Source organism: Bos javanicus, chromosome 25, assembly GCF_032452875.1.
Source record: "Bos javanicus breed banteng chromosome 25, ARS-OSU_banteng_1.0, whole genome shotgun sequence".
Classification (NCBI taxonomy): domain Eukaryota; kingdom Metazoa; phylum Chordata; class Mammalia; order Artiodactyla; family Bovidae; genus Bos; species Bos javanicus.
In genome coordinates this window covers 7,890,460-7,916,525 of record NC_083892.1, presented here as the reverse complement: position 1 = coordinate 7,916,525, position 26,066 = coordinate 7,890,460, and the positions used below count along the sequence as shown (strand labels likewise).

Below are 26,066 nucleotides of genomic sequence, written 5' to 3'. Positions count from 1 at the left end.
AGTTAACGTGACGGGAGCAGAACTCATGAGCTGTGACGTCTAAAGGAATCCGAGAATCTAGCTTAAGATGAAAAGAGGTTCTGTTCCCCCAACGTAAACTGTTAAGGTTTAAAATTCTGCCTACACTGTTCTCAGAGACTGGAGGAAAAAAAGAAAAAAATTCGTTATTAAAAAAGTATCACACACATATGCAATCTTCCATGATTTGTTTTGCATCTGAAATGGCACAAAGAAAGGCTGCAAAAAATCTAGCAGTCAGAACTAAATTTTCCTAAGAGAAATTACCTCCCTTTTAACCTCCTGGGTCTTCGGCAGTGGGGTGGAGATGGGGAAGGAGTTAACCGGTCCGGCGACAAAGCGCATTTAGAATTGAATGCAATGGAAAAAACTAACAAATGTTAAAGTTTTTCAAAAGTTTAATGGAGCCAATATATAAATTGTGTTCTGGCAGACGTGAAGACCTGCTTTCTCTTACCAAAGAAAATGGCACATGTTTTATCAAAATTTGACAATCCAGAGTAAAGGGTACTGAGATTCAGAGCACCAACTAAAACAAAAACCACCAAAAAAATTTTTTGTCACTAACTTGGAGAGAGGAACTACAACCAAGGCATAAATGGGAGATTAAATATGTGTTCCTCAGCCTCAAAAACCTTTAGGAAGGAGTTCTGACCTCTTGTGAGCAACGCTTCACACCGTCAAACCCAATTCCAGAATCTAAATTTACAAAGATAGAAAACAAAGATAACTCCAAATGCATTTCTTGGTATATTCCAAAAGGAAGTGTAAAGTATTGAGAATACACAGGCTTGTCCATTTCTGGTATAATGATAAACTGTTATAATTCTTCCTATCATATTAAAAAAAAATCCTTTTTTGCAAAAATTTAGAAATGCCTTTCATTCCTAGGTTTAGCATGGAACTGACTTTCTTTAAATAAGGGCTGTATCTATAGTGAATATAGAACTCCAGTTCACACATTTCCATTCACATCCCACCTGTCAATGAATATTATGGTGAACTTAGCAAAATTTCTTCAAAGATTATTAAATGGCTGGAGAAAATTGCAAACGTTAACAAAGTGCTGTGAGTAATTACTGGAAAAACCCTTATACTGATTTGCAATAGTCTTTAAAGGATAAAAAACAGGAAGTAACTGATACTGAACTATAAGTTTGCAAGGAAACATTGTCACTGTCCTACTTGAGATATATATATATATATATTATAATATGGTAGAATAAATTACAGTACCTGGCAGGCTGACATCAGTTCTTCATCTAAAAAAAGACTACCATTCAGTTCAAGATATTAAAAATGAAGATGAAACATGCTCTAGAACACTGTAGCTACAAGAGGTCTTATACTTACTCAAAAGAGGACTCTATTGAGAACTTTTATTTAGGTCTAACCTAACATCTAGAGGACTTCCATGCGATTCCATCTTTTCCCAGAATGAGATTCCAAACTGCACTTTCTAGGAGAGGGATTTGGAGTTGGGTTTTGCTATTTAAATTGGGATCACATTAATTATTAGCAGACAAAAGACCTTTCTCTTTCACCCATTCCAACGGAAACTGCACAAAGCAGAACATTCATGAAAAACGTAAAACAGGATATGAAAGACTACAGTGCCTAGCCTCCCCAACCACCCATCTCCCTCTCACTAATACTGAACCAAAAAGGAAGTCCGTTCTGAAGAATTCGTGACCTCTCTACTTCAGGTCACCATGAATGCAGTCAACATGTTTACATTTACCACTAGGATAGTACCCTGCTTGGGAAGTAGTACTTGTCTTAAAAATGAATTATTTTAAGCCTATAGGGTTAATTGGAGGAGGGGGGCAATTTAATAATATTGCTACTTTTAGAGCACTAACACACACAAAGTGAATCCAATAAAGTTCTGTGTATTGATTCAGTATTAAGTATTAATTGCATGACCATCATAGCACCTCTTTACATCACACAATCACCAGAATTATAGACTGCTTCAAAAACTAAAAATAGGGCACAGTTCAATAGTAATTCAAAGTTGCACGCTGTTACTAGAGAGAAACCAGGTGCGTGGTACAGTGTTGCTGCAAAAATGGAAGCCTGGAGATCTGACGAGGAAGCCAGATCGTGTGTTTTAGACAATTTTAGAAACCTGGCAATACTGGTGAAGCAAAATACTCAACACAGCAGGAAATGGACCCTCCCCCCACCCCAAAAAAACCATCCTATAACCAAATAAACATCTGATATTTCCTTTCCCTTTGAGAATAAATACAGTTAAGGTCACTTTTAGCCTTGAAACGGATATATGTTTGCCTATGAGGATCCTACTACACGGTATCTGATGTCCTCTGCTAGGATTATACTTTTAAGAAAGCCATTGTTACAAGAGGCATCTACTATAAATACCTAGAACTTTCTTTTTATGGCAACCACTATAGGATTCACTTGTCTTAAACAGTGAACAATGGAAGATGGCCTCATATGTTTCCTTTGCAATAATAGTAATATGTTGAGGATCAAGTGGCTTTCAAGCAGCATGGTGGGTGTGAAAAATGTTTGCAGTTTAGATCATTCTGTTGCGTTTATGGGTTGGTGAGTCTGTAATGACATCGCCACACTGGGCTGAGGTACGCTTTCTAGTTCCACCATTGTCCAAGTGGAGTGCCATTTCTTCTGATATGAAAGTGTTCAAATCGACATCATGGAGTCCATTTCTCCTTCGACTAGCATTCGATCCACTGCTTACATGTGTAGGAGAGCCTGGGGTACTCGAACGCACGCTTATACTAGCCATTGCACCACTAAGACCTAGGAAGAAGAAAAAAGGTTTTAAGAGTTGCTCGATTATTCCACCCTCTTGAAAGCAACCCACTTTTACTTTCAACGTCGTCATCGCGTCAAAGGAGGTCTGCCTATTTTCCTCACAAAGGGGTTCACCGGGGGAGCGGTTTTTTCCCTGCAGGAACGAATCGTCTGACACAGGAGATGTTCATTGGTAATACTAATCAATATTTACAATCCAGGTAACTACCAATTACTGGAAGCTTATGATACATGGCAGGCACCCTGCTAGGTGTACAAATCCATCAGGAAATCCTGCCATCTACTCTATGAGGTAAGCGCTATCTGTAACGTAAGAGTTGAGGAAGGAGGTGCTGGTTTTAAACAGAATGTTTCCCTTGCCCTGTCTCTGAGCCAACAGATCCCTGTGCTGTGTGCACAGGGGAGCCCACAGGCATTTCCAGGCCTGAGTGGACTCAACTCTGACATCTCTATAAAGTGACTTTATAATTTAGCATCTAAAACAATACACTATTGAGCCTTAAAAGCGGTCCCTAACTATTAAGAATAATCCTTGGACATCAGATACAAAGTGATTCTGCCCTGGACAAATCAACCTACATGCTCACCCCAAGGTCTGGACTGTACTCGGGACACCCTAACTCAACATCATCTCTAATCCTTCAGAGAAGGGGGGAGGGAGCGCAAGGGTAGTATAAAAATTCCTGCTGCCTTGCCTTCAAGGTTAAGAGTTACTAAATCCAGAGCATTCCAGCACGCGTGGTTGGACACTCATTCCTTAGACCCCTGAACAGTTAAAGGAGGCAAATGTATGTTCTGCTTCTAAATGCTCGGGACACACCTGTGAAAGGCATGAGAGGGCCAGGAGACACGCCACAGCATTGAATTCAATAACCTGACTTCACTGGATTTTCCTTCTTATGAACAGCCCCCTTGGGCTATCTGAGTCTCATAATGGATTTCTTCGTTGCTTGACTGAACTGCTATGATCTAGTATAATCAACATTCACAAAGAACAGGACTCCTATCTTAACAAGTCAGCTTAGAGGTTGATTTCCTAGGGACCCATTCTAATTTACTCTGTAAATGTACTTTAAATTTGATCATTAGGGAGCAGAGAATCCTTTTTCCACTTACCATACCAAAGCGTTTAAATTCCCTTCGACACCGTTGTCACTCTACAAATAGCCCGTGAACGTCCGCCAATCTTTGGTAGCCCCCACCGCCTCCCAGGTACTCTCTGCAGCCCATACCTCCCTTTCTAAGCTGCTCTTAACTCCTTCCTGCAGGAACTAACCAGTCCTCTCACTGCCCTCCGGGCAGCAGCAGCACCCTCTCGCCCTTCCGCTGGTGGCCAGGGGAAATCTGACCTCATCTCTCATGGGCTCTAAGCCTTTCCAAGGCCAGTGCCCATTAAAAATAAATAAATGCACTAATATTGGAGTACTTCCTAGGTCAGGCACTTTTTTGTTTCATCCTTGGAATAACCCTATGAGAACTGTATCCTCTCCCCTTTGCAGATGAAAAACCAAGGTTAAAAGGTTAATAAGTAAGCCACTCAAGGTCACACAGCTAGCAAGCAAAAGCCGGGACCCAAGACTCAAGCAGAATCTAAATTCCTAACTCTGTCCACCTCTTCAAGTCTCAATTCTTTCAGCACGGAAGTAGCCTCAGGAACTTAGGGTCTCAGCCTACCTCGTAGCATCTCTGTGGCTCCTCTCCCGTCTGCTCTCTTCAATCCCATCCTAACACTCAATCCTTCACTCCCAGCATTAACTCATCTGCGGTTCCTAAAAACGGCCTGGTCTGCACCTGCCTTCCGACATCTGCTCCCCACTGCGTGAAGCCCAGGTCCCTCCCACCTCCGCCTCCAGTCCTAGGCAACTTGCCCAGTTCTCCTATCTCTCCTGTGAAACTCTTTCCTGTTCTCAGCCTGCCCACTCCTTCTTCAGTGGCCTTCTCTTCTGTATGTCTGTCTGACGTCAGCCAGCTACGCGCCTTGGCCCCTGAAGCTTACCTACAGGAGTGATTTTCCACATCATCGCCACAGGAACAGACCTTTTTCCTGAGCTCAAGGGCCCATCCATATTTCTAACTGCCCGTTGGCCCTCCAAACCTAACACCTTTGGGGGAAAAACTCACACTGCTTCTTCCCTAGCTGACACAACTTTATTAAAATAAAGTAAAACAGGAAAGGAACACTCTGGGCTGATGTCACCTAGCACAGTACCACTGCTCATCTCTTCCCATAGACAGTACCTTTTCATCTGCATCTCGTGAACGTAACACAGTGTCTGGCACATAACAGAAAGCTTCAAGGCCTTACCCCTCACTCTGAAATCCAAAGCTGTTGATGTTTATTCACCTCTCCAATGTCAGGAAACACACCCACGTGGCTCTCTTATTATGTCTTTGTCATGAAGATAACACTCAATTATTTCCAACTTGCTGGATTTGGTCTTTTGTCTGTTTTTAAGTTCTCCATCAAGACTAAACCCCTTGAGGGGGACAGCTGTGCCTTTTCTCCTAATCTCGCATCCTGTAACGTATTACTGAAAAGTGTCCACATACTTGAGACAACCTTTTCATACCTGTTTCATAACGCAGGAGGTTCTAAGGTAATTATGCTGCAAAATATAGGCCCTCGGCAATAAACTGGGCTATTTCAGTAATTAAACTTGGGATCCCCTGAGCATTTGAGACCCCAGAAAGAACAAACTCCGCTCCAATGACCTTCCTGTTAATGTAGGAGCCACGTGGCTGTATGTTTAACATTCAAGGCTCATAAAACGCTCCATGAGAAGTGAAGAGTCACCTCAAACAAATGCTTCAACTGCTATCCTCCATGAAAAAAGAAGAGAGATTTTAAAACATCAATTCGGTCCTTTTCAAAATTCCCCCAGTAACTTCCAGAAAACCACAATCTTTTTTCTGTTGGGTGTATGACCCTGGGCTTAGTTTGACAGCTAAAGCAGAAGTCACAATGTGCAACATTACCTATTTTATTTTCTACTCTCAGCAGTGAAAATTCTTTTCAAGGTTTAACTTACAAATCTTCCCCAAAAGAAGACTTTTCATCACAAGGGTCAAACAAAAAAATTAAGATTAACAACCAAAAATATATGTATTTTAAACAACCCAAATTTTATTTTATAAACCAATGACAGCTACTAGGAGATGCTTTAGGAAACCTTAGCTAAGCCACATAAACAATCACAGGCCTATACAAGTACAGAGAATCTAAACATGCTTCAGAACTAAAAAAAAAACTAAGTTGTATGGCCCAAGGGCATACGACTTAATTTCTACCAAAACACACTTTTTCAAAAGGGCTATGGGAATATCAATTGACAAAAAGCAGTAGAACAAGCAGTATGATTAGACAGAAAAGTCTCCATTGCTTAATACAAGATAAACTTAATCATTTTAAAAACGTGTCTGCATTCCTTTTAAATGATTAGTGCAGGAGTGGGGGTAAAAAAAAAAACAATTAGGAGGATTTAATCATACTCTGAAAGCTCCCATGGGAGCAAAAACAAAAGTTACAGTCCAGGTTATAGGAATCTAGGTTACATGGCAAATTGTTAAAAGCACATCACTATAATTTTCATACCAAGGTCATGCTCAGGGTCATAAAAAAATCCTGTTTTCAGAATTAATTACATGTAATTCCAGTTTACCAGCACATAGTTAGGTCACATAGAGGCACAAAGAGCAAACGCAGAACCCAGCCAGCTTCCCTTCCTCCGACCCGCAGCCCTGGCAGTGGCCTCGAGGCAGCCTCTACCCTTTCCGCTGGCCGCCCAGCCTCCTGCAGCACCTGCGCGCCTCGCCCTGGAGGACAAGGCCGACCGTCCACTGTTTACCGCGGATCCACTCAGCGCAGCTCCAGGACCCTCGGGCAGGTCTGCGCGCCACCAGCTCTCTCATCTCGGGCAGAAGGGGGATGTGAAATCCCCACGACTTGGACCAACTGATTAACATCCTGACTGGAAGCCCTAAGAAGCTGGCATTTTTGCATTTGAAATGACTTGCACTATTCAAATGGAAACACTTCCTTTGCACAAAGTGTATTCTGAGGTTTTAGGTAAGCAATGTGTGTAAATGTCGTGTTTTAAGTGCACAGGGGGGAGAAGTTCAAGCATGAAAAAGTGCATTCTACTAGGAAGACTTAGGTAATTTGAAGTAGATACCACTCCCCACCCCAATCTGTGAATTGTAATTCTGAACTTTTATTGAAGTAAAGCACACTAAATCAAACCAATTACAAAGATACATGTGTCACACCAAGAAAACATTTTCAGTTATGCTGACAGCCCAAAATGCTTTCAATTTTTCAGACAGTTTTAATGCCATGGGAAAAATGCTCACGTCGTTAAAATGAAAAAAGCAAGATACAGTACCATATATGCAGTATGAGCTCAGCTATGAAATAATTTTAATATTTATACATTGAAAAAAAAAAGACTGGAAGAAAATGCACCAAACATTTAACTGCAGTTATCTCTGTAAAGTGGGACAGCAAGATACTGAGTTTTTCACTTTTTGGAAATTTTCAAATCTTCCAAGAAATCAGTATTATTAAATCAGAAAACTAGTGAAAAAAATTAAATGTTAAAACTGTTTCACAACTACCAATGGATTATTAAGGAAATACTAGGTGAGTAAACTGGCTTTAAGGCCTGGCTACATGGACTCCTTTTTCACCTCAATGAAAAAAGTGTCCAAGAAAATTTTACTGCAAAGTCTTAAGTTTTGTATCATTAATGCCAGCAGCTTTAGTTAAGCCCTATCTCCAAGAAACTTCAGTAGCTAATATCTAAATCTTAATAAACAGAAAATGCCAACTTTTCATCAAAAATTTAATGCTATCTTAATTGCCTTGATTGTTTTTCTTCTCAGAGGCTGGTCTGAACAAAGGCTATAATTAAAAAAATTCCAGCCTTCAGAAGAGTTTCAATTAAAGAAGATTATTTTAAATAATCAATTTAAAGCAATTAAGAGATGAGATTTGCTTTTGGTGCATTAATCTCTTACATCTTAATTCCCAAGTAAGTTTTGCAAACATTTACTGTTAAGTAACTATTGACAGTTCTCTGTTATTTCAGGAAGATGCAGAATGTAACATTCAACAAGCATTTATTAGGAATCTACTGTGTTCCACACATTGTGCTAGGTGTGTGGGCAAGACGTGGAAAAGGGATTCTCAAAGACTGGATATAAATCCCCCCACAAGCCAGTTCTAATCTATTCCCTGCAACTCAAACTGCCACGAAGCTTCTTTCATACTGTACCATCTGTTTAAAAGAACTTAACCTCAGTATTTGTGTGACTGTCAACGTTTGTTTCTATGTATTTAACTTTATCAGAGGAAGAAATAAAAAGTGATAGAAAAGGAGAGACAGGAACCAAGCGTCAATACTCAAATTTCTTCTTAAATGTACAGATCTCAAGGTTACCAGGAAGACACAGGCCAATGTTGTGACAAAAATAACAAAAGCAACAGAACCTGTGCTCAAAGGAGAAAGAAAATCCAACTGGTCTATACTGCCTAAAATCACAGCTTTCCAAAATACCAGAGGAAGCAGGGAACCATTTTATGACAAATTAGGAATCTGCCTTACTTTTTTTTTTTCTAGGTAAAGATGTCTACGTAACCTTATATCCCTGAATACGATTTCAAATGAATGTCTTTTTCTTCTAAGGCCCTACACTCAGTCTCTCCAGATCCAAGAATCCAGTCAAGCACCTTAATGATTTAAGAGACTAAGGATCACCATATACGCCAGAAAGACTTTGTTAGGCATGAGAGAAGCCAGATATGGAGCCTATTAACTCCTCAAGTGACGGAACTGTGCCTCAATCTGATTGCCTGGGATTACATGCCTCAAACTGACTAATAATACAATTCTATTAGGCTAGAAACTCCTTGAGATATTATGTGATTCATCTTTGTATCATCTGCTCCTATCACTAGCTTCTGAAAATCAGAATGCCTGGCTATTTACTGTGCTCAGTAAATGCTGGGCAATAGGAAAGACTACAGAATGACAATATACATTTTTAAATGACCACACCTTTCACAAAAGGATTTTAATTGCATAACACCACAGTCAGCCAGCCAAACACACACACGCACAGGGGTTTCCAGACTAAAACTGCTTGACTTCAACCCTCACTGAATACTATGTCTTCTTCTTAAACGCACGACACATTATCTCAAAACAAAACAAAACACATCAAATTAAAAAACTCCTTTCCCTTTTGGCAAGGGGAGAATTCTCCAGTATCATATCAAAGGCCAGATTGCCTGCACTTGCTAAGGCCCTTTCAGTAAACATAGTAGCCCACTGTCTTTTTTAAACTGATGTTGTTGAAACAACATGGAAGGAACTTGAACTTGAGCAAGGAGGCATCTTAAAGCCAAATGTCAGTGACAGCAATGGTTCACCCACCAGTTACCCACTCTTTAACACCACACCCTGTGTGAACTGAATAACTTTACACAGAGTCAAATCCAGGCCCAGTGGGATTAGTTCCCTGTACTGCAGTTAGTCATCAAAATGATTTCTGGAACTAAACCCAAGTGTCTCCGATTTCTATGGAACAGTCTGAACCAGGGCCAGAAACGTACAAAGACCACCTCTGAGATGATCTGAGCAAGAGCAAGGTTTTTAATAGAGTTAGCAAATGAGTGAGGTCTGACTTGCACCATAGCATCCTCTCCCATCCAGGTCTCTTCCACACCTGGGCCCCATTCTAACTCTGGATCTTTTTCATCTAATCCCCATGATGACAAACAGAACTCCTGATGACAAACAGACTATCCTTCAATCCCCATGATGACAAACAGACTATCCTTCAATCTAAGGCTTTCTAGACGCAACAGTAGCTTGGGCAAGTCAAGTCAGCTCAGAATCTTTCCACCACCAAGCTCCCAGCTTGAAACATAAAACAAGCTCAAGATTTTAGTAAGTAATAATATAAATAGGTAGTTAACACTAAACTTTAAATCATTCCTTCCTTTTGAGTAACTGCACATTTAAAAGGCCACCCTTACTAAAAGGAGAGGCAAAGTACCCTCTAAGGCCACCTGAGCTCCAGGCCTGTTTTTGGAGTACCGCCATCAGGGCGCTCACAGGACTTGGAACTAACCGGAAGTCCTCTCCTCTGGAGGCAAAGAACATTTTACCTGTGTAAAGGCTAGGTGCTATGCTTGGCTTCTCATTCTATATATTGCCTTACAAACAAAACACGTCACCTTTTCAGAAGTGACTGCCCTGGAGAGGTTGGCCACCCTGCCCAAGGTCATCCTGGGAATGCAGCCTAGGTACAAAGCCTGACTACTCTTCCTGCTAAAACCAACCAGAAATATAGGTTACAAGCCATTCATCTTCAAGCCTATGTACCCAGATTCACTTATGGGGAAAACCCCCAGGAAGAAATACCAAACTTATGTATGTTCTAATGTGTTTAGGGAAGAAAAGTAAGCTTAGAGACCTGCCGGGGGGCAGGGGTATGAGGAACCCTAAATGTACAAATAGAGGTAACTGAATTTGGGAGCCAGACAGATCTGGAATACCTATTCAAACATTTACTGACCTGGTCTATTTTAGTCAAATAAGCCTTTCATCATCAATAAGATGGCAATAACCCTGGGCAAATGTGGACAGTGCTCCCCTAGCAGGACGCTGACATGACCTAACACTCAAAGGACTGCTCTAACGGTGCCTCATCACCCTCAGCCCTGCTTCAAGTCTCAGCTGTTTGGGGTGAAGAGGTGACTGTGCAACAGTCCTGAGATACACCTGCTCTGTTCTCCATTCTCCTCACCCTCATACTGCAGTCACCCAGGAAATCTGTGAGCCTCAACTCTCTGTAAAAGTTCTCTGCTCTGTTGACTTAACAGACCTCTGAACCCTGTGTTAGGCTCAGGACACATCTAGCCCAGGTTCTGTCACAGCCAGCAGCTCTGAGACACAGCCCTGCCCCACCGCACCCCTAGTCTATGGACAAGGAGAACAGATGCCCCACTCAGGCAAGACCAGAGAACAGGGAGACTGAAGACAAGCTTCGTAGCGGAGGAGACGTTCCATCAGTCTGAAGGGGTCAACAGGCAGAAGAGAAAAAAGCTTAGAAAAAACCATGAAGGTATTCAGATGATGACACAATACGGCTAAGAAACCTGACCCAAGGTCAGATCAACTGACAAGGGCCTTACAATGTCACACTGAGTTCTAACTTCATCCTACAGACCACAGGGAAACGAACGTTATTTTTCAATGAAGCAACAGGATAGAGATCACTCCAGTGGTCCCAGGAAAGATGGACTGGAGAATGGGTCAACTCAGGACTGGGAAGCAAGAACAGGCAGGAGATGATTCCAAGAGCCCAGGGCTCCCCTCCTCCAGAAAAGCCTTCTCTGAACTTATCGCTACAGCACACTGTGGAACATTCTTTTCTGACCCCACAACACCTTACGTATGACATTAAAATGAATTATCCAAGTGTGCACTGGCCTCAACAGAAAAGGAAGCACCCTATTCAATCGTATTTTCCCTAGAGACTATACAGTATCTGCCACATACCCATTTGCTGAGTGCAGAAATGAGGGAAAAAACATGGTTTTGCTTTACTTGGGGATACCCTGGTGGAGATGTAGGCCAGGGCATAACAGGGTATACATGTTTAAGCAGTCTGGAGAAAGGATCTAAACTGTAAGGACAAATTTTAGAAATTAAGACTAAAAATCCCTTAAAGGGATTGCAGGAGGTAGCTAACAGCTAAATCCAGGGGAATGTAACCTATTCCCCTAAGTCACTGAAAGGTCAGAGATCAAAGAAGCCTAAGGAGAAGACCAGAAAAGGAAAATTTCTAGAAGAGAAAGGATGGCTAAGAGAGAGCTAATCAGAAGACAGGCAGGGAACCACAAAATGGTCCAGATGATCTTTGGTCTATCTGCAATCTGTTTACATAAAAACAAGGTGCCAGCTATGAATCCAGTTCCCAGTAAATTTTAGATAATATTTTTTTTAAGACAAGCATGATTAAGAAAAGGAGAAATCAACATAGAAAACGCATATGCATTTCTCTGATTTCCATGAGTTTAGCATCCAGATGAGGACATATCATGTACACAGAAAATGAACATCACATGCTGCAAACAAGTGCCAAAATAAAGCACTAGATTATATTCCTTAAATTTCAGCAACCATTAGCTGACAGTTTTGATTGAAATTGTTTGATAACTATTAATGTATTGAATTGGCCAAAAGGTTCATTTAAAGAACCTATGGCCAACCCAATGCTTTTAATTGCAACTGCATATTTAAGTCTAAGGTTATGAGGGGTATTTATCAAAGGACCTTATCCTTGGACCCTGTCTAACATGATATACTCTACAATTATGTCTCGGCCATTTTTATTCAAATAAAAAACATATTTTAAGCATATAAGGGAGCATTGGTGGAAATAAGAATTTAGAAGCTAATTTGAAAAAAAATACAAGAGTAACTGTCCTCTCTTGTGAGGACATGAGGTCGTCTGTGGATAAGAATAAACAAACATTACCTCCTACACGAATGTTTGCTTTGATTAGAAACTTAAAGTCGGACTCAATTCTTTTCCTACTTCCCCCGGGACCCCAAAACTTCATAAATGTAGCCTCTCCCTCCAAAGAACCCCAAGAACTTCAATCTGACCTCATACTTCATAGATCTGGCAATGAAAATTATGTGCAAAACCAAATTCTGACAAGCATGCACCCTAATTAGGATATTTCCAAATATATTTCAAAATATATGAATAGTTTTGACTTCAATTTACAAACTATTCAATAAATCAGATCATCAGGACACCAGGTTACAAAGTTAGCCACTAAGTCAATTTACAATTTAGTTAATAATGCCCTATTATTAGAAATCATTTAAATTACTCAAAATACTCAATTCAGACTAGCATTCTCAATTCATGGATGTCCTTTAAAACCAACAGAGCACAAAACTCCTTGTTTCTGTATACTCTTTACAAGCTGCTCTATTACTGCACTGCAACTTCACATTTTAACTACGTGAGTTCAGCGCATGAGCCCTAGGAATCCAATATATTCCGTATTGGCACTACTTCATAAGTCTATCAAAGTGGAAGGTTATTTTTTAAATAGCTTTAAAATTAAACTTTCTAAAACCCTCACAATTCAAACACAAATCAAAATTATAAATAGTACCTTCCTAAAATTACACCATCACTAAAACTCCCAAAGTTCAGTAAAATAATAAATCACAAATTTGAACAAACTCAATTTAAGAAAACGTAATGGGAGTTGGAGAATATAGTAGTTGTGGGGGGTGGGCTCCTGGCTTGTCCTTACAATGTGTACAACTGCAGTAAAGGTTTTATATCAAGAGTGGCATTTATGTTTCTCAAAACTGTTTCCTGTAAGAGCATAATTCAGGGAAAAAAAAGACTCTTAAAAGAAAAATATGGAATGAATCATAAATCCACTGGATGACAAAGAAAATCAAAATGTTTAAGGAAACACAACTACATCAAATACTAACATGCACTACAATTAATCTAACAAACTGTACATGTGTAGTAATTTTTTTCCAAACTTAATGGTAGAAGATGTGAAACTCTTAATTCAAGAGAACAGATCAATCTCTATTTTGCCTGAGTTTCAAAAATTCCACTATGTTAGGAACAGCAAGCAGTCTTAAGTACTGTAACCATACATCATGGACTTTCTTGCAATAAAACATTTTTGTGTTTTTAACTGATCATAAAGTCACAATCAGGACAGGGAAAAATAACAACACTTTTCCCAAGTCCATGTTCTGAATGGGGTTTTAGGTATAAAGAAGCAATGCTTGCCAAAAAGAAAAAAGAATCTCTGTAAGCATTAAAGCTTCGATGATATAGAAGCTCTCTGTATATATCCCACTTCTTATTACCAGGTTACTTTATTTCAGATGACTTCCACTGTGGCCCAGAAATGTTAACTTTTAACAAGGCCCATGACCTAACTCACTAATGACTGCTATCTGCGTAGTCACTTGCACAATCCATGTTTTCATCTTGGCTTCAACACCAAGTCTTGTTATTCTGTGGTTGTATTTTTACAGCAGTATTGAATGACCTATAGAATACCTCTCCCACTTCTATCTGGAAGCCTGTATTAGATAACAAGCAACAACGGACCTACTGACTACATTTCCCAGGCTTCTCCAGTAGGACTTAAACCCTTCAGCCAAGAAGGCCATCTGACAGCAGGTCTGGCCTGGGGAGATGGAGATGGACTTGGCCTCTGACAGTCCTTACTATCAAGCAAGGCCCTCTGGACAACAGGTGTAAGGAAAGCCAACCTAACTATTCTCACATCTGTCCTCTCCTCCTCGGGCCCATCAACACTCACCCTCTGCAGGCACACTCAATAACCTAAGCTAACGAAGGGAGTTCCCAAGAGAACTCCCCCAACAGTTACCTGCCTTACTTGCCTGTCACTGACTAGGCTCTCCAGGTAATTATAAATGCGACAGAATTCTTAAGACACAGAACTTCCTCTTTGACTCAGAAGAGTAAGAGAGTATGTACAACAGAAGTGTAAAGCAATCAATTCTAATTAATGTTGCAAAAGATGCAGTTATTATAATACCAATCAGCTCAAACTAACTTCCAAAAACAGTTTTTAGGATAGGCTGGCTAACATTCAAAAACTGCCCATGTAAGTTCTTAGCTTACATTCTATTTAAACATTTCTAGAGCAAGTAGGTACTATTATAGACAAAAAACAGTATATCTGGATCTAAACCTAAATGTGAAATTGGATCCACACACTCTTAACCATTTTTCCAAAGAAATATGTTTAAACGGCTTTACCATGCAGAGCTATGGCTTCCCGGAAGGGTTGCAAATCAGTCTCTACAGATGAGCTAGTTTCCGTTGAAGTAGCTCGGTTAGGGGACACTACAGTCAGTCTTGGGGGAGCTCTAGAATTTCGTGGCGGAGGAACCTTTCCACACAGGAAGCTGATCAAATCTTCTCTACGAATAGTTCTTCTGCGCTTTTTAACCCAAGCCAACACATCCTTATTGCGTCGTTGATAGCCAATCTGAATTCCAATATCAAAACTTCTCTGATGAGTATCCACGCTTTCTGTTAGAAAAAAAGAAAAAGATACATCATCATCAGTAGAGCCAAGGCGCCTTCCCTCCTACAGAAAACCATTTTATAAATTCACCAAAATGAGTATCATTAAGTAGGGGGCTCTGTAAGTCTATCAGTAATCTATCCCACTGAACTTCATTCATGTTTAAAATACATGACATCTAATCACAACTGCCTAAATTCAGTAAACATATCACACAATCTTGGAACTTCTGTCTTGTTCTTTAAAAAAAAAAAAAAAACAGATAAAAAGAGGGACTAATTATTAGCCAAATTATTACCATTTTAATAATGTTTCCTTAAAAAGGTAACTTAATCTAAGCAACCTAGCTTATTTAACAACGCTGCTGCTGCTGCTAAGTCACTTCAGTCGCGTCTGACTCTGTGCAACCCCATAGACGGCAGCCCACCAGGTTCCTGTCCCTCAGATTCTCCCGGCAAGAACGCTGGAGTGGGCTGCCATTTCCTTCTCCAATGCATGAAAGTGAAAAGTGAAAGTGAAGTCACTCAGTCGTGTCTGACTCCTAGTGACCCCATGGACTGCAGCCTACCAGGCTCCTCTGTCCATGGATTTTCCAGGCAAGAGTACTGGAGTGGGGTGCCATTGCCTTCTCTGGTATTTAACAATGCTAACAATGGGTCAATCACTAAACGTTTATTGTAACATGTAATATAACAAACATAACAAATATAACAAAAATACATAACAAAATGTACATGAATACCTTGCACCACCGTCCCCTCAGTGCAACTGAGGAAACAGGCACTGGGTGACTACCACAGGATTCAAGAGCTGAATTTTTGGTCCAGAGTCTGTGGGTCTTAACCACTAAGCTATACTGTCTCTCAGAAAAATGAACTCTCAGGAGTTCTATCACATCCTTCAACAGATGACTGAACACTGCCACAAATCACTCAGGCTGTGCTCTCCTTGCAAGTACTGTGTCACTTCAGATATGTACTCCTACTGACAGGTTCAGCATCAAGAACTGGAAACACTAAAAGCAGGAGCAGGGCTTCCAGGTGGCACAGTGGTCAAGAATCCACCTGCCAATGCAGGAGATGCAGAAGACGTGGGTTCAGTCCCTGAGTTAGAAGATCCCCTAGAGGAGGAAATGGTAACCTGCTCCAGCATTCTTGCCTGGGAAATCCGATGGATAGAGCCAGAGGAAATTCCACGAGACAGAGGACAGGGGCCACAAAGAGCCGGACATGACTGAACACACAGACACACACACACACAGACACACACACACGCCGTAGCAAATATTTTAAAAATTTAACGGAAAACTAACACTGACTGACTAGTCACCAAAACCAAGAAGCACTGTGGGAACAAAAAGCCACACTCACTTCCCTAGGGATGTTTTCATTCTGCTTACAGTTTCCAACAGTTTTCTGTAACTTCTAACCATTCCCAAAAGACCCCGTCCTAAAACCCCTCAGACTGGTCTCCTTACCTTCCAGTAGATACTGCCCCCTGTACACACTAAACCCAAACTTTCAGTAACATGAGGCCTGTTCCTAGACCAAAAAAAAAAAAAAACAAAAAACCATGATGCCTGCCCTTTAGTGGCTTTACAGCTGAAAGAAAAATACCTGGTAACTTAAGTTACTGCAATTTATTTTTAGTTGAGCTGTTATGTTAGCAGGAAAATCACTAATACATCTTTAACGACATTAGAGAAGATGGTTCCTTTCCCCAAGTACGAATTCTCATTTAACACACAGAACCATTCATTTTCCTGGCTTTGATTTTAATTCTATCTGCTACATCTAAAGTAGATGCTGAAGGATAAGCAAACCAGTGAATGAAGAGCTGTGTCCCAGAAAGGTAACAATCCAAACATCACAGAGGCTCCCAAGCTGCTTGAATTTGCATTATTAAAAAAGATGGGGACTTCCCTGGTGGTCCAGGGGGTCAATCCTCTGGGTTCCCAATGCAAGGGGCCTGGAGTTCAATCCCTGGTTGGAGAACTAGACAGATCCCACATGCCACAACTAAGACCCTACACAGCCAAATAATATTAAAAATAAATAAATAAATAGCAACAGGGTAGCACAAACAGAATTTTATAATAAGGTCTATTCTTTAGCAGATGATCAGTTTTTGTTGCTAAAAAGAAAAGCGCAACAAGTTGGTCATGCGAGTACTCTGGAAAATAACAGATTCCATCACAGCTTTCTAATTTTACAGATGTAAACGCTACTCCTGAATGATTTCTCCAGTGTCTCACTACTAGTATGCCCAAGTTACAGTGTGAATCAATGTGTTCTGATTTCTCATTTTATCGTCAACAAAACAAAGCATGAACCCCATTTAAAAAGTGAACAGCATTTAAGAGGATAAATGCCTTCCCATCTCTTAATCTTAAAAAGACTTAGATGAAGCCAACCTTAGATAAAGGGTGGATAATCTCTAAGATGACCTTGTAAGGCTGCATGTAGACCCTAAGTGATTCTGAAAGAGCTGGAAGCACTTTTAAGAGAAATTAAGTTATGGAGTAAACTAACCCCACCCCATGCAACCACAAAAATGAGGGTAGCTGTCCAGTGTGATGCATCTACAAGAAACCAGGTTTCTACAAACCTGCCCTACCTAAGAGCATCGTTGTAATCAAGCTCTTAACCAGAGAAGTTTGTTTCCACAAAGAATGACCCAAGAAATTTTAATTTTTAGAGAACCAAATGGGGGTAAAGCCCAGAACTGGAAGTACATAGGGAAAAAGTTGAAAGCATGAAAGGGGTACAAGAAACAAGTGTGAAGCAAGCACGGACAGTACAAAGTAAGATGAACCAGGCATGTAAATGTACACCTGACAAAACAGACAGCAAGGCTGAACTTGATACAAAAGTCAAGAGCCAAAGGAAGGAACCACGTGAGGCGGCTTTAAAAAAAAGAGAACAAAAACCTGACAATCCTGGGAATACAGAGCTGTGATTTGTTTTGATTTGAACACATGAGGAAATCCCAAAAGTCAGATCTGCAAAGGGCTGATGCTTTAATCACAGAGCTTAACAAAGCTGGAAAACTCAATATTCATAGTTTTAAAAGCAGTTATGCAACAAGCTGTGAACCTCTTAAAATACTGACCAATCATTTCATCTTCAAAAGTTCTACACAAATCTCAACATCAGAACCAACCAAGAACACACTAAGCACTTTGTAAACAGACTCTTACAGACTAAGAGGTACAGGAGGAGAAAAGCAGACTGAACATGAATGTCTTCAGGTGCATGCTTTTGCTCTGTCTGGGCATAAATTTGGTCTTATACCATTACAGCATATCCTGAAAGCCAAAGCCAAACACTGCCACAGAAATTAACCCAATCTCAGTCATTTCCTTAAACCAAGAATATCATGCTGACACTATAGTTCTTTATAGTTCTTTAATACCATAAAAAAGGCTAAGTACTAAAGAATTCGAACTGTGGTGCCGGAGAAGACACTTTAGAGTCCCGTGGACTGCAAGAAGGTCAAACCAGTCAATACTAAAGGAAATCAACCCTGAATATTCATTGGAAGGACTGATGTTGAAGCTACAAACTTGGGTCACCTAATGCAAAGAGCCGACTCACTGGAAAAGACCCCGATGCTGGGAAAGATTGAAGGCAAAAGGTGAGAAGAGGACAGCAGAGATGAGATGGTTGGATGGCATCACTGACTCAATGGACATGAGAATCTGCACAAACTTCAAGAATAGTGGCAGGAGAAAAGAGCCTGGATTGTTGCAGTCCATGAAAGAGTCAGACATGACTTAGCAACTGAACAAATGTTAAAGAATTTTGAAGAGTTACTTGGTTGAAAATGAAACCTTCCTATCACATTCTGAACTAAACAGAAGAGATAAAATGCTTATTGGAGAATCTTAGGAGTAACTAGACTAGATTTTTAATCACAGGTTACTTTAGGGTCTAGTAAGATAATAAACACTCAAAGATGGCCTCCAGAAAGCTCTCGGCCAAAGACTGCTTTGAATACATCTGAACTTTGTCAACTAGACCACCAAGTTCTAGAAGTGCGGAGCACAGAAAGCTGTGCAACAGTCTTGTGTCCAACAGTATTTTACTGATGCCAAAGCCACTGTAGAAAACAGCCATAAGCGTGAAGGTTAGGAAAAGCCCGAGGGCATCAAAATGTCAATCTAACCTTTCATCACAACACATTCATTTCCTTTCTCAAGAAACAAACTGATTCATACAAGAAACAGTAGATATCTTTGCTTCGTACTGAAAAAAAAAAAGTTTTTATATTAAGTAGCTGAAGTAATAGCTAAAGTGACAGTGGAAGAGAGGGAAGCCTGGCATGCTACGGTCCATGGGGTTGGAAAGAGTCGGACACAACTTACTCACTGAACAACAACGTAAGTAGCGAACATTGAACTCAAAGAATTTTTATCAGTCTCATTTTTCCACCACTGGCAAGGGATAGCAGGCAAAGGATCCATGATTTCTGAGACCAAGACCAAATGCAAAACTTTGTTACATGAAACAGACATAATCAGATTTCATGTATGAGTTAACCAAAGCAGATATCCCAATTTCATAAACAAGGAGTTGGAACTGAGGCTCAAAGGGCCTTGCCCAAAGTTAGACAGCGAAAGCTCTTTCTACAGTAGATTTCTTCCTCAACAACAGAGAAGCCATCTTCCATTTCTTTAGGGGACCTACAAACCAGAAAATCACAGACAGACCAAAGCGCATTTCCAAGGAATACTAACTACGAAACATTTGAACTTAGAATTAAATCTGCACTAACTAATTACTCTGCTCTAGGGGGAAAAAAAAAAAAAAATATATATATATATATATATGTTTCATTAGAAATAATTTATGAGTCATGTCAAAAAAAGTTTTTCAATTGTTTTAAGGAAGTAGTTTCTGTACATTCTGTAACACAGTATCCAAAATAAACAGCAACCTCTCTGTAACTTATATACTGACTTAAATCCTCGCCAGCATGAATGGCAGGACTCAGGGAGGATGCAAGCAGCCCCCCGCCTGCATCCAGTCTGTGTCCTCCCTCTCCTAAAGGTATTCCAAGTCTCTGGCTAGCTCTGGGGGAAGCTTCCTCCACATCTGCTCAAATGATGATACGTTTGGTTTAGTCTCAAATCTGTACAACCCCAAAACTGTGGCTATTCTACCATGTGATTTTTCAGGCCAGGATACTGGAGTGGGCTGCCGTTTCCTTCTCCAGGAGCTAACATACTGAAACTCACTTACTGACAAAGCCCAAAGGGGCAGGCCCACACATGGGAGGAGAGCGCTGCAGAGGAGGAAGGCCTGAGCCACTGGGTCCAGTCAATCCCACCCTCAGGCTTCAAGCTAGAGAGCAGCCAATCCGTGTCCAGCCTGACTTTTATCTTCTGGTCTCTGCAGCCAAAATCTTCTTTTACAGAGAAGTTACACATAAGAAACCGACTTGTCTTCTGTAAAACTTCACAGGTAAACACTAAGGGTAATGACTGAGGCTGCTTCTTAACAAGACTCTGGGTATTCAACCTTAATCCATACTAAAACGTTTTGAACACTCTCAAAGTAAAAGGAAAGTCACTCAGTCCTGTCAGATTCTTTGCAATCCCATGGACTGTTGTCTGGCAGGCTCCTCCATCAATGGGATTTTCCAGGCCAGAATACTGGAGTAGGTTGCCATTTCCTTCTCCAGGGGAGCTTCCTGACCCAGGGATCGAACCCAGGTCTCCCGCATTGCAGGCACTCTTTACCATCTGAGCCACCAGGGAAGCCCCAACAGTCTCAAAACTCAATGGTTTTCTGTAGCAGGAGAGTTACAAACCAACTCCAAGGTCAAAACAAAAGCTCAAACTTCAATATCTGCCTGCAGGTAGATTATACTTTCTCTGACCAGCTATTTAAACACCCCTCATCCACAAATTTTTAGTACGTTCTGTTCACTTTAGTTCACATACAAACCCAAGAGGGTCACACTGAAGTGAGAACAACATACTATAGAGGATCTGGCATCAAGATGTCTGAAAACTAAGGACTTTAAAGGGCATCCTACCATTTTTCTCCCCTGTCGATCCCATTTACATTTAGCCCTTTTAGGGAAAGATGAAGACACGCCACAGAAGTTATTCCAACAGAAGGAAATTTCTTCCCTTCATGTTAAGCACAGCCCACAGCCAGAAACATTATCTGAAAAACAGGACCAACACATAGTCTGTGACCACCAACACAGTCCTCGCTTGAAGACTCACTACATGCCATACTAAGAGCTTGGTTACTAAGCTGTGGGTACTTAAACCTATTTCCAGTTGAGAAAATGAAGGCACATTATAGTGAAATAGTTTTTGTTCCATTATCTATCTCCAGGGTCATACAACTAAGTAGAAAGAACAGTCTGAACCAGAGGCATCATGGGGAAGACTCCATGATAATGATGCTCCTGGCCTTCTGCAAGTGCTGCTAGATTCACACCTTGAGGACAAACGCTGAGCAAAGAGAAAACCACAAACATCTTTAATATAAACAATATCATAAGATCTCAACATATATGGTAAAAGTCGATACGCAACTCAAGTTTCAGACAGTTTTAAAATGTGGACAGCTTAACATAAGACAAAAATCAGAAAAAACATATTGACAGCAATAACAGAGAGAGAAGGGTGAGAAGCGGTGCCGGCAAGCACTGGCTCGCAGGCGGCTGCTGCAGAGCCAGCAGAGTGCAGTGCCCACCTCCGATGACCAGGAGGCTCCACAGGACAGCTCTGTCCTCCAGATGGCCACTAGCGTCAGCCTCTACTGACATTAGAAGCAATTTCGAATTAATGAGTCAGGAGAGAGATCAAAACCAGTCAGCCAAGGAAACAGGAGGTTGATTTAAGAGGCAAACAGGCTTGACCAAGCAGTTCTCAAGTAAGCATCAACCTGGACTAAGTTAAAAACCTTAGTAACTTCACTCCCTTTTAGTTGTAGACATCAAAAAATGTACTAAGCCAGGGATACAACCACACTGAATATTTAACAAACAGCACTTCCTTTAAATGTACCAAGTCAAAGTAAAAACAACCACCAGTCATCAGAATGTTCTTCCCCAAAGACGCCCATGTCTGACCCAACTTAATATGTGAAGTGGAAGGAAGCATGCACTCCATTTCGCTGAGTTCCGTCCACACTGAGGACGCCCCAACTCTCCTCCAAGTCTCCAGTCACATGTAACCAAACCAACTGAACGTTCCATGTTTCAAAACCCCACAGGCAATCAAAGGGAGCCCTCTGCTAGACTTTTACCTCATTCTGACTTCCCTAAGCACTCACTGTAGCTGTTATCAAGAAGCTAGTAAAAGTGCCAACCTCTCCCCAGGCTGGGTGAGGCAAAATGAGCCATTTTTAGCTTGTAAGATAAGTGCTTAATCATACAAAGTACACGAGCACTGTCCATTTACAGGGATCCCTCAAAACCATCTCCCCACCTACCCCCCTCCTGGAAATTACATTTAGATATTAAATCAGAACTGTGACTAAATTTACCACTACTTACAGCTGCATGTACTGTGACACTACCTTGCTAATTTTATTGATTCTATTTAAAGTGCTCAATTATTAATACAGCTGCATTCTTTTCTCTGAAGACCACACCCTGAAAAGAAGGAAGAATGTGAGGATCTGCAGAGCTCATCCACACTTTCCTTGAATCAGCTAAACAAAGAATAATGCTGCTACACAACCAAATTCCACAAACCACAATTAACCACTCCTCAGGTAAAAGAGGATGGTAAAAGGGGATGTATTTCATTTTACAGAAATAGGATAAAAAATAAAACTAAGGCTGGACTGACAATCTAACATTTGCAATAATGCAAGAATTTCATGTTTGTTTGAAAAGGAACTCAATGTCTTTCATCCAGTTTTCTGAACAAAGAAAAACTAGTACACTGTTAAAACATTTTCAAATCAAGTAAATTAGGGATTATTTCAGAGTTCAGCTTCTGAGTCCATTCTTTTCTAAGAATTAACACTAAAGAAAACTGCCAGCTATAGTCCTAAGGAGATATATTCCAGGAGCACACCAACAGCACCAAAATCATAGAACATTCATATCTGTGTATGCCCTAGTCAAAGAGCCTGGCACATAAAAAGGACTTAAACTAAAAAGTAACTGCTAAAACTGAGTGGATACACTGTGACACCTCCACACAACAGAACACTAGTCAGGAAGGAGTGGGGAGGAGGGAGCACTGCACTGTTTGTTAATTTCAACAATATGAACTCAAAGAAGCATCTCAGAAACATTATGGAAAGTGGAAGAAGCCAGGCACAAAGGGCTCCACGCTATATGGTTCTATTTGCTAAATTAAAGAAAGGTAAAAACCATACCTACAACAATCAAATCAGTACTTGCCAGGGGCAAGGGTGAGGGGATAGATATATCCTGTTTACTAACAAAGTGGTTGTCAAATTCAACTTATACATTTTAAAAGAATGATCTTTATGTAAATTATACTCCCAGAAACTGGAATTTTCCAAGTATTATTTCAAAATTTCCTGTTTGGGTGAAACCTAGAGTAATTCCAGAGAACGTTCAAAACCCTCAAATAATAATGGATGCTAAAAGTCAAAATTTAAGCAAATCAGTTACATAAAATCAAAGTTGACCACTGGGACACCATTTAATCATTTCCCTTTTTTCAGTAAGCCTGGACTATTAGTTCATCATTCCCTGAAACTAACACTCCATTCATCACTTTATTCTTACATTCTCTAATTACCATCCCAAAAAACTGCAAGATCAACCCAGGAAATCCAAAATAAAGGACGTTTTCCTCTAAAGACTACTATCTTAATTTGCTCATTCTTACACAAGAATAAAAATCTGAAAATCAAGTCTGCTCCACAGCCAGTTTCAACCTATTTTGATAATTTTGAAATGCAAAAAGTTTTATTGCAATTATCAGTTTTTAGCCGTTTAAAAGCATTTAATTACATTTTTACTAAGATTAACACTCAAATTCAGTTTCTTTTTCCACAGAAACCTTGCCAAAAATCAAAACCAAATTTCCAAATCTTCCAAAATCGAGTAATACACAAAATCTAAACCCACTGTTACTGAGAGTGCAATGGGCAAGAATATTCAGGCACGTATGGGGGGGGGGGGGGGGGGGGGGGGGCGGGATTAACTGCATAAAGGCACTACCAAAAAACACAAATCAACTCAAACTGATCAGATTTCCTACCTACAGTGAGATGTCAAATAGAAGGTAGCTTTGAAAACAAATATTTGATGCAGTTGCCAGGGAATAACACCATGTTCACGTGAGCACAGATTATTCCACCTAGTTTCCAATGCACTTAAATGCAGGGCCTACAGGAAACTGCCTTCCACGAGACCCTTTTTCAAAAACAAGTGTCCCTCCCACCTCTGTCCTTGAGACAAACTCTTCTTCCCCAGATGCCCAAACAGCACGTCTGGCCGGCTGGAGTGCTGGGCCTCTCAACTTGGGCACTACTGCCATCTGGGACCTGGGATAGGGATTGGTAGGCGGTCTCATGCGCAGCAAGCCTATCAGTGATGACATTAGCGTGTCCCTTGCAGGCGTGCTCAGTCGTGTCCGACTCTCTGCGGCTCTATGGCTCCTGCCAGGGTCTTCTGTGCATGAGGATTTTCCAGGCAAGAATACTGGAGTGACTTGCCATTTCCTTCTCCAGATCTTCCTGACCCAGGAATTGAAGCCGAGTCTCCTACATCTAACCACTGAGCCATCGGGGAAGCCCCCTAAAGTACCCCAAACACCGACAAATGCGGGCAAGGGGGCCAAACGACCCCAGATGAGACCCCGTTATCTGGAGATGACATCACACCAGCGGAATCCTCCAGTTGCAAGCTACTGACACTTAAGTGGCTGGATTCCGGGGCAGGAAACACTTCGGCGATCGAGATCGAGGCGGCCCTTGCACTCAGAGCACCCGACAGAAACCCGGACGCAGGCTACCCTCCTCCCGCCCCCAGCCAGCGGCATGGCCGCAGGTTCTCTTTACCTTTGTAGAGGTTCGTGACGGCGGTGGCTGCGTTTTGGAAGGGAACCCACAGAGAAAGTCCTGGTTGCTGACACACCCGGTCTGAAAAACGACGAAAGGAAGAGGGAAGACAAAAAAAATAGAAACACACACAGAGAAACACACAAAGACAGAGAGAAAGAGAACAAGCGATGAAACTTGGGCGTCGATCATTCGGGAACGGCCATATTAGATTTCGCCATTTTGTTCAAGTTTCGTGATCCCGCGCGGGGTGGTGGACCCGAACAGAAGGGGGGTCGGCGGCGGAGCGGCCGGGGAAGCCGCCGGAGCTCGGGGCGGAGGGCAAGGGGGGCGCAGCCAGGGGCCGAGTCGCGGCGGAGGGAGGCGGCCCCTCAGAGTCCCCGCCCCGAGGCCGGCTGCGGCACAATAGGGCCCCGGGGCCTCCTCCCTTCGCCATTTTGTGACCGGGGGCTCCTCCCTCGCCCTCCCAGGCCCCGGGGAGGCGCCGGCGTCCCGGCCTCAGAAAGGAGCAGGGGACCCCCTAACCCGAGCCCCGCCGGGGGAGCGGCCCCTAAGCCGGGGCGCCCCCTTAACCCCGCCCCGAGCCGGGCCCCGGCCCCCCCCCCAACCCCGAGCCCCTCCCGAGGGCCCGCCTCCCGCGGCGCCATCTTGCGGGGAGGGGGCGGCGGGGACGCGGCACGACGGCCGGAGCCCCAGACCCCAGGGCTGTCCCCTCGCCGACGGCCGGCCAGCCCCGCGGGGACGGGGGCGCAAGATGGCGGCGGCGGCGGCCCTCACCTTTGTAGAGCTGGGCCACGGCGGTGGCCGAGTTCTGGAAGAGGTGCCACAGCTTCTGTTGCTTGTGCTCGGGCTGCGCGGCGGCCGCCGCCTCCTCCTGCAGCTCCGGGGGCAGCTGCTCGTCCTGCTCGGCCTCGGCCAGGCACTGCCGCTCCCACTTGGAGAACCAGTGCTCGGGCCCGTGTTCCTGGATCTCGGCCTCGCCCTCCTCCTTCCGCTCCTCCATCCTCCGCGGCCTCCCGCGGCCTCGCCGCCGCCGCGGCCGCGTCCTCCTTAGGCGGGACCCCCGCGGGAGCGTCGTCGTCGAGCGGCCCGGCGGCGGG

General features: G+C 42.2%; 1 protein-coding gene across 1 annotated transcript; it reads right to left on the bottom strand.

Annotated features, from left to right (window-relative positions):
• Positions 1-398: 398 nt before the first annotated feature.
• On the bottom strand, positions 399-26,066 carry HAPSTR1 (HUWE1 associated protein modifying stress responses). Its single transcript, XM_061401103.1, has 4 exons — positions 25,744-26,066; positions 24,967-25,047; positions 14,680-14,955; positions 399-2,808 (listed from the first exon to the last, which is right to left on the bottom strand). Exons 1-4 carry the CDS (start codon positions 25,967-25,969, stop codon positions 2,564-2,566), a joined length of 828 nt encoding a protein of 275 aa, XP_061257087.1. The 5' UTR covers positions 25,970-26,066; the 3' UTR covers positions 399-2,563.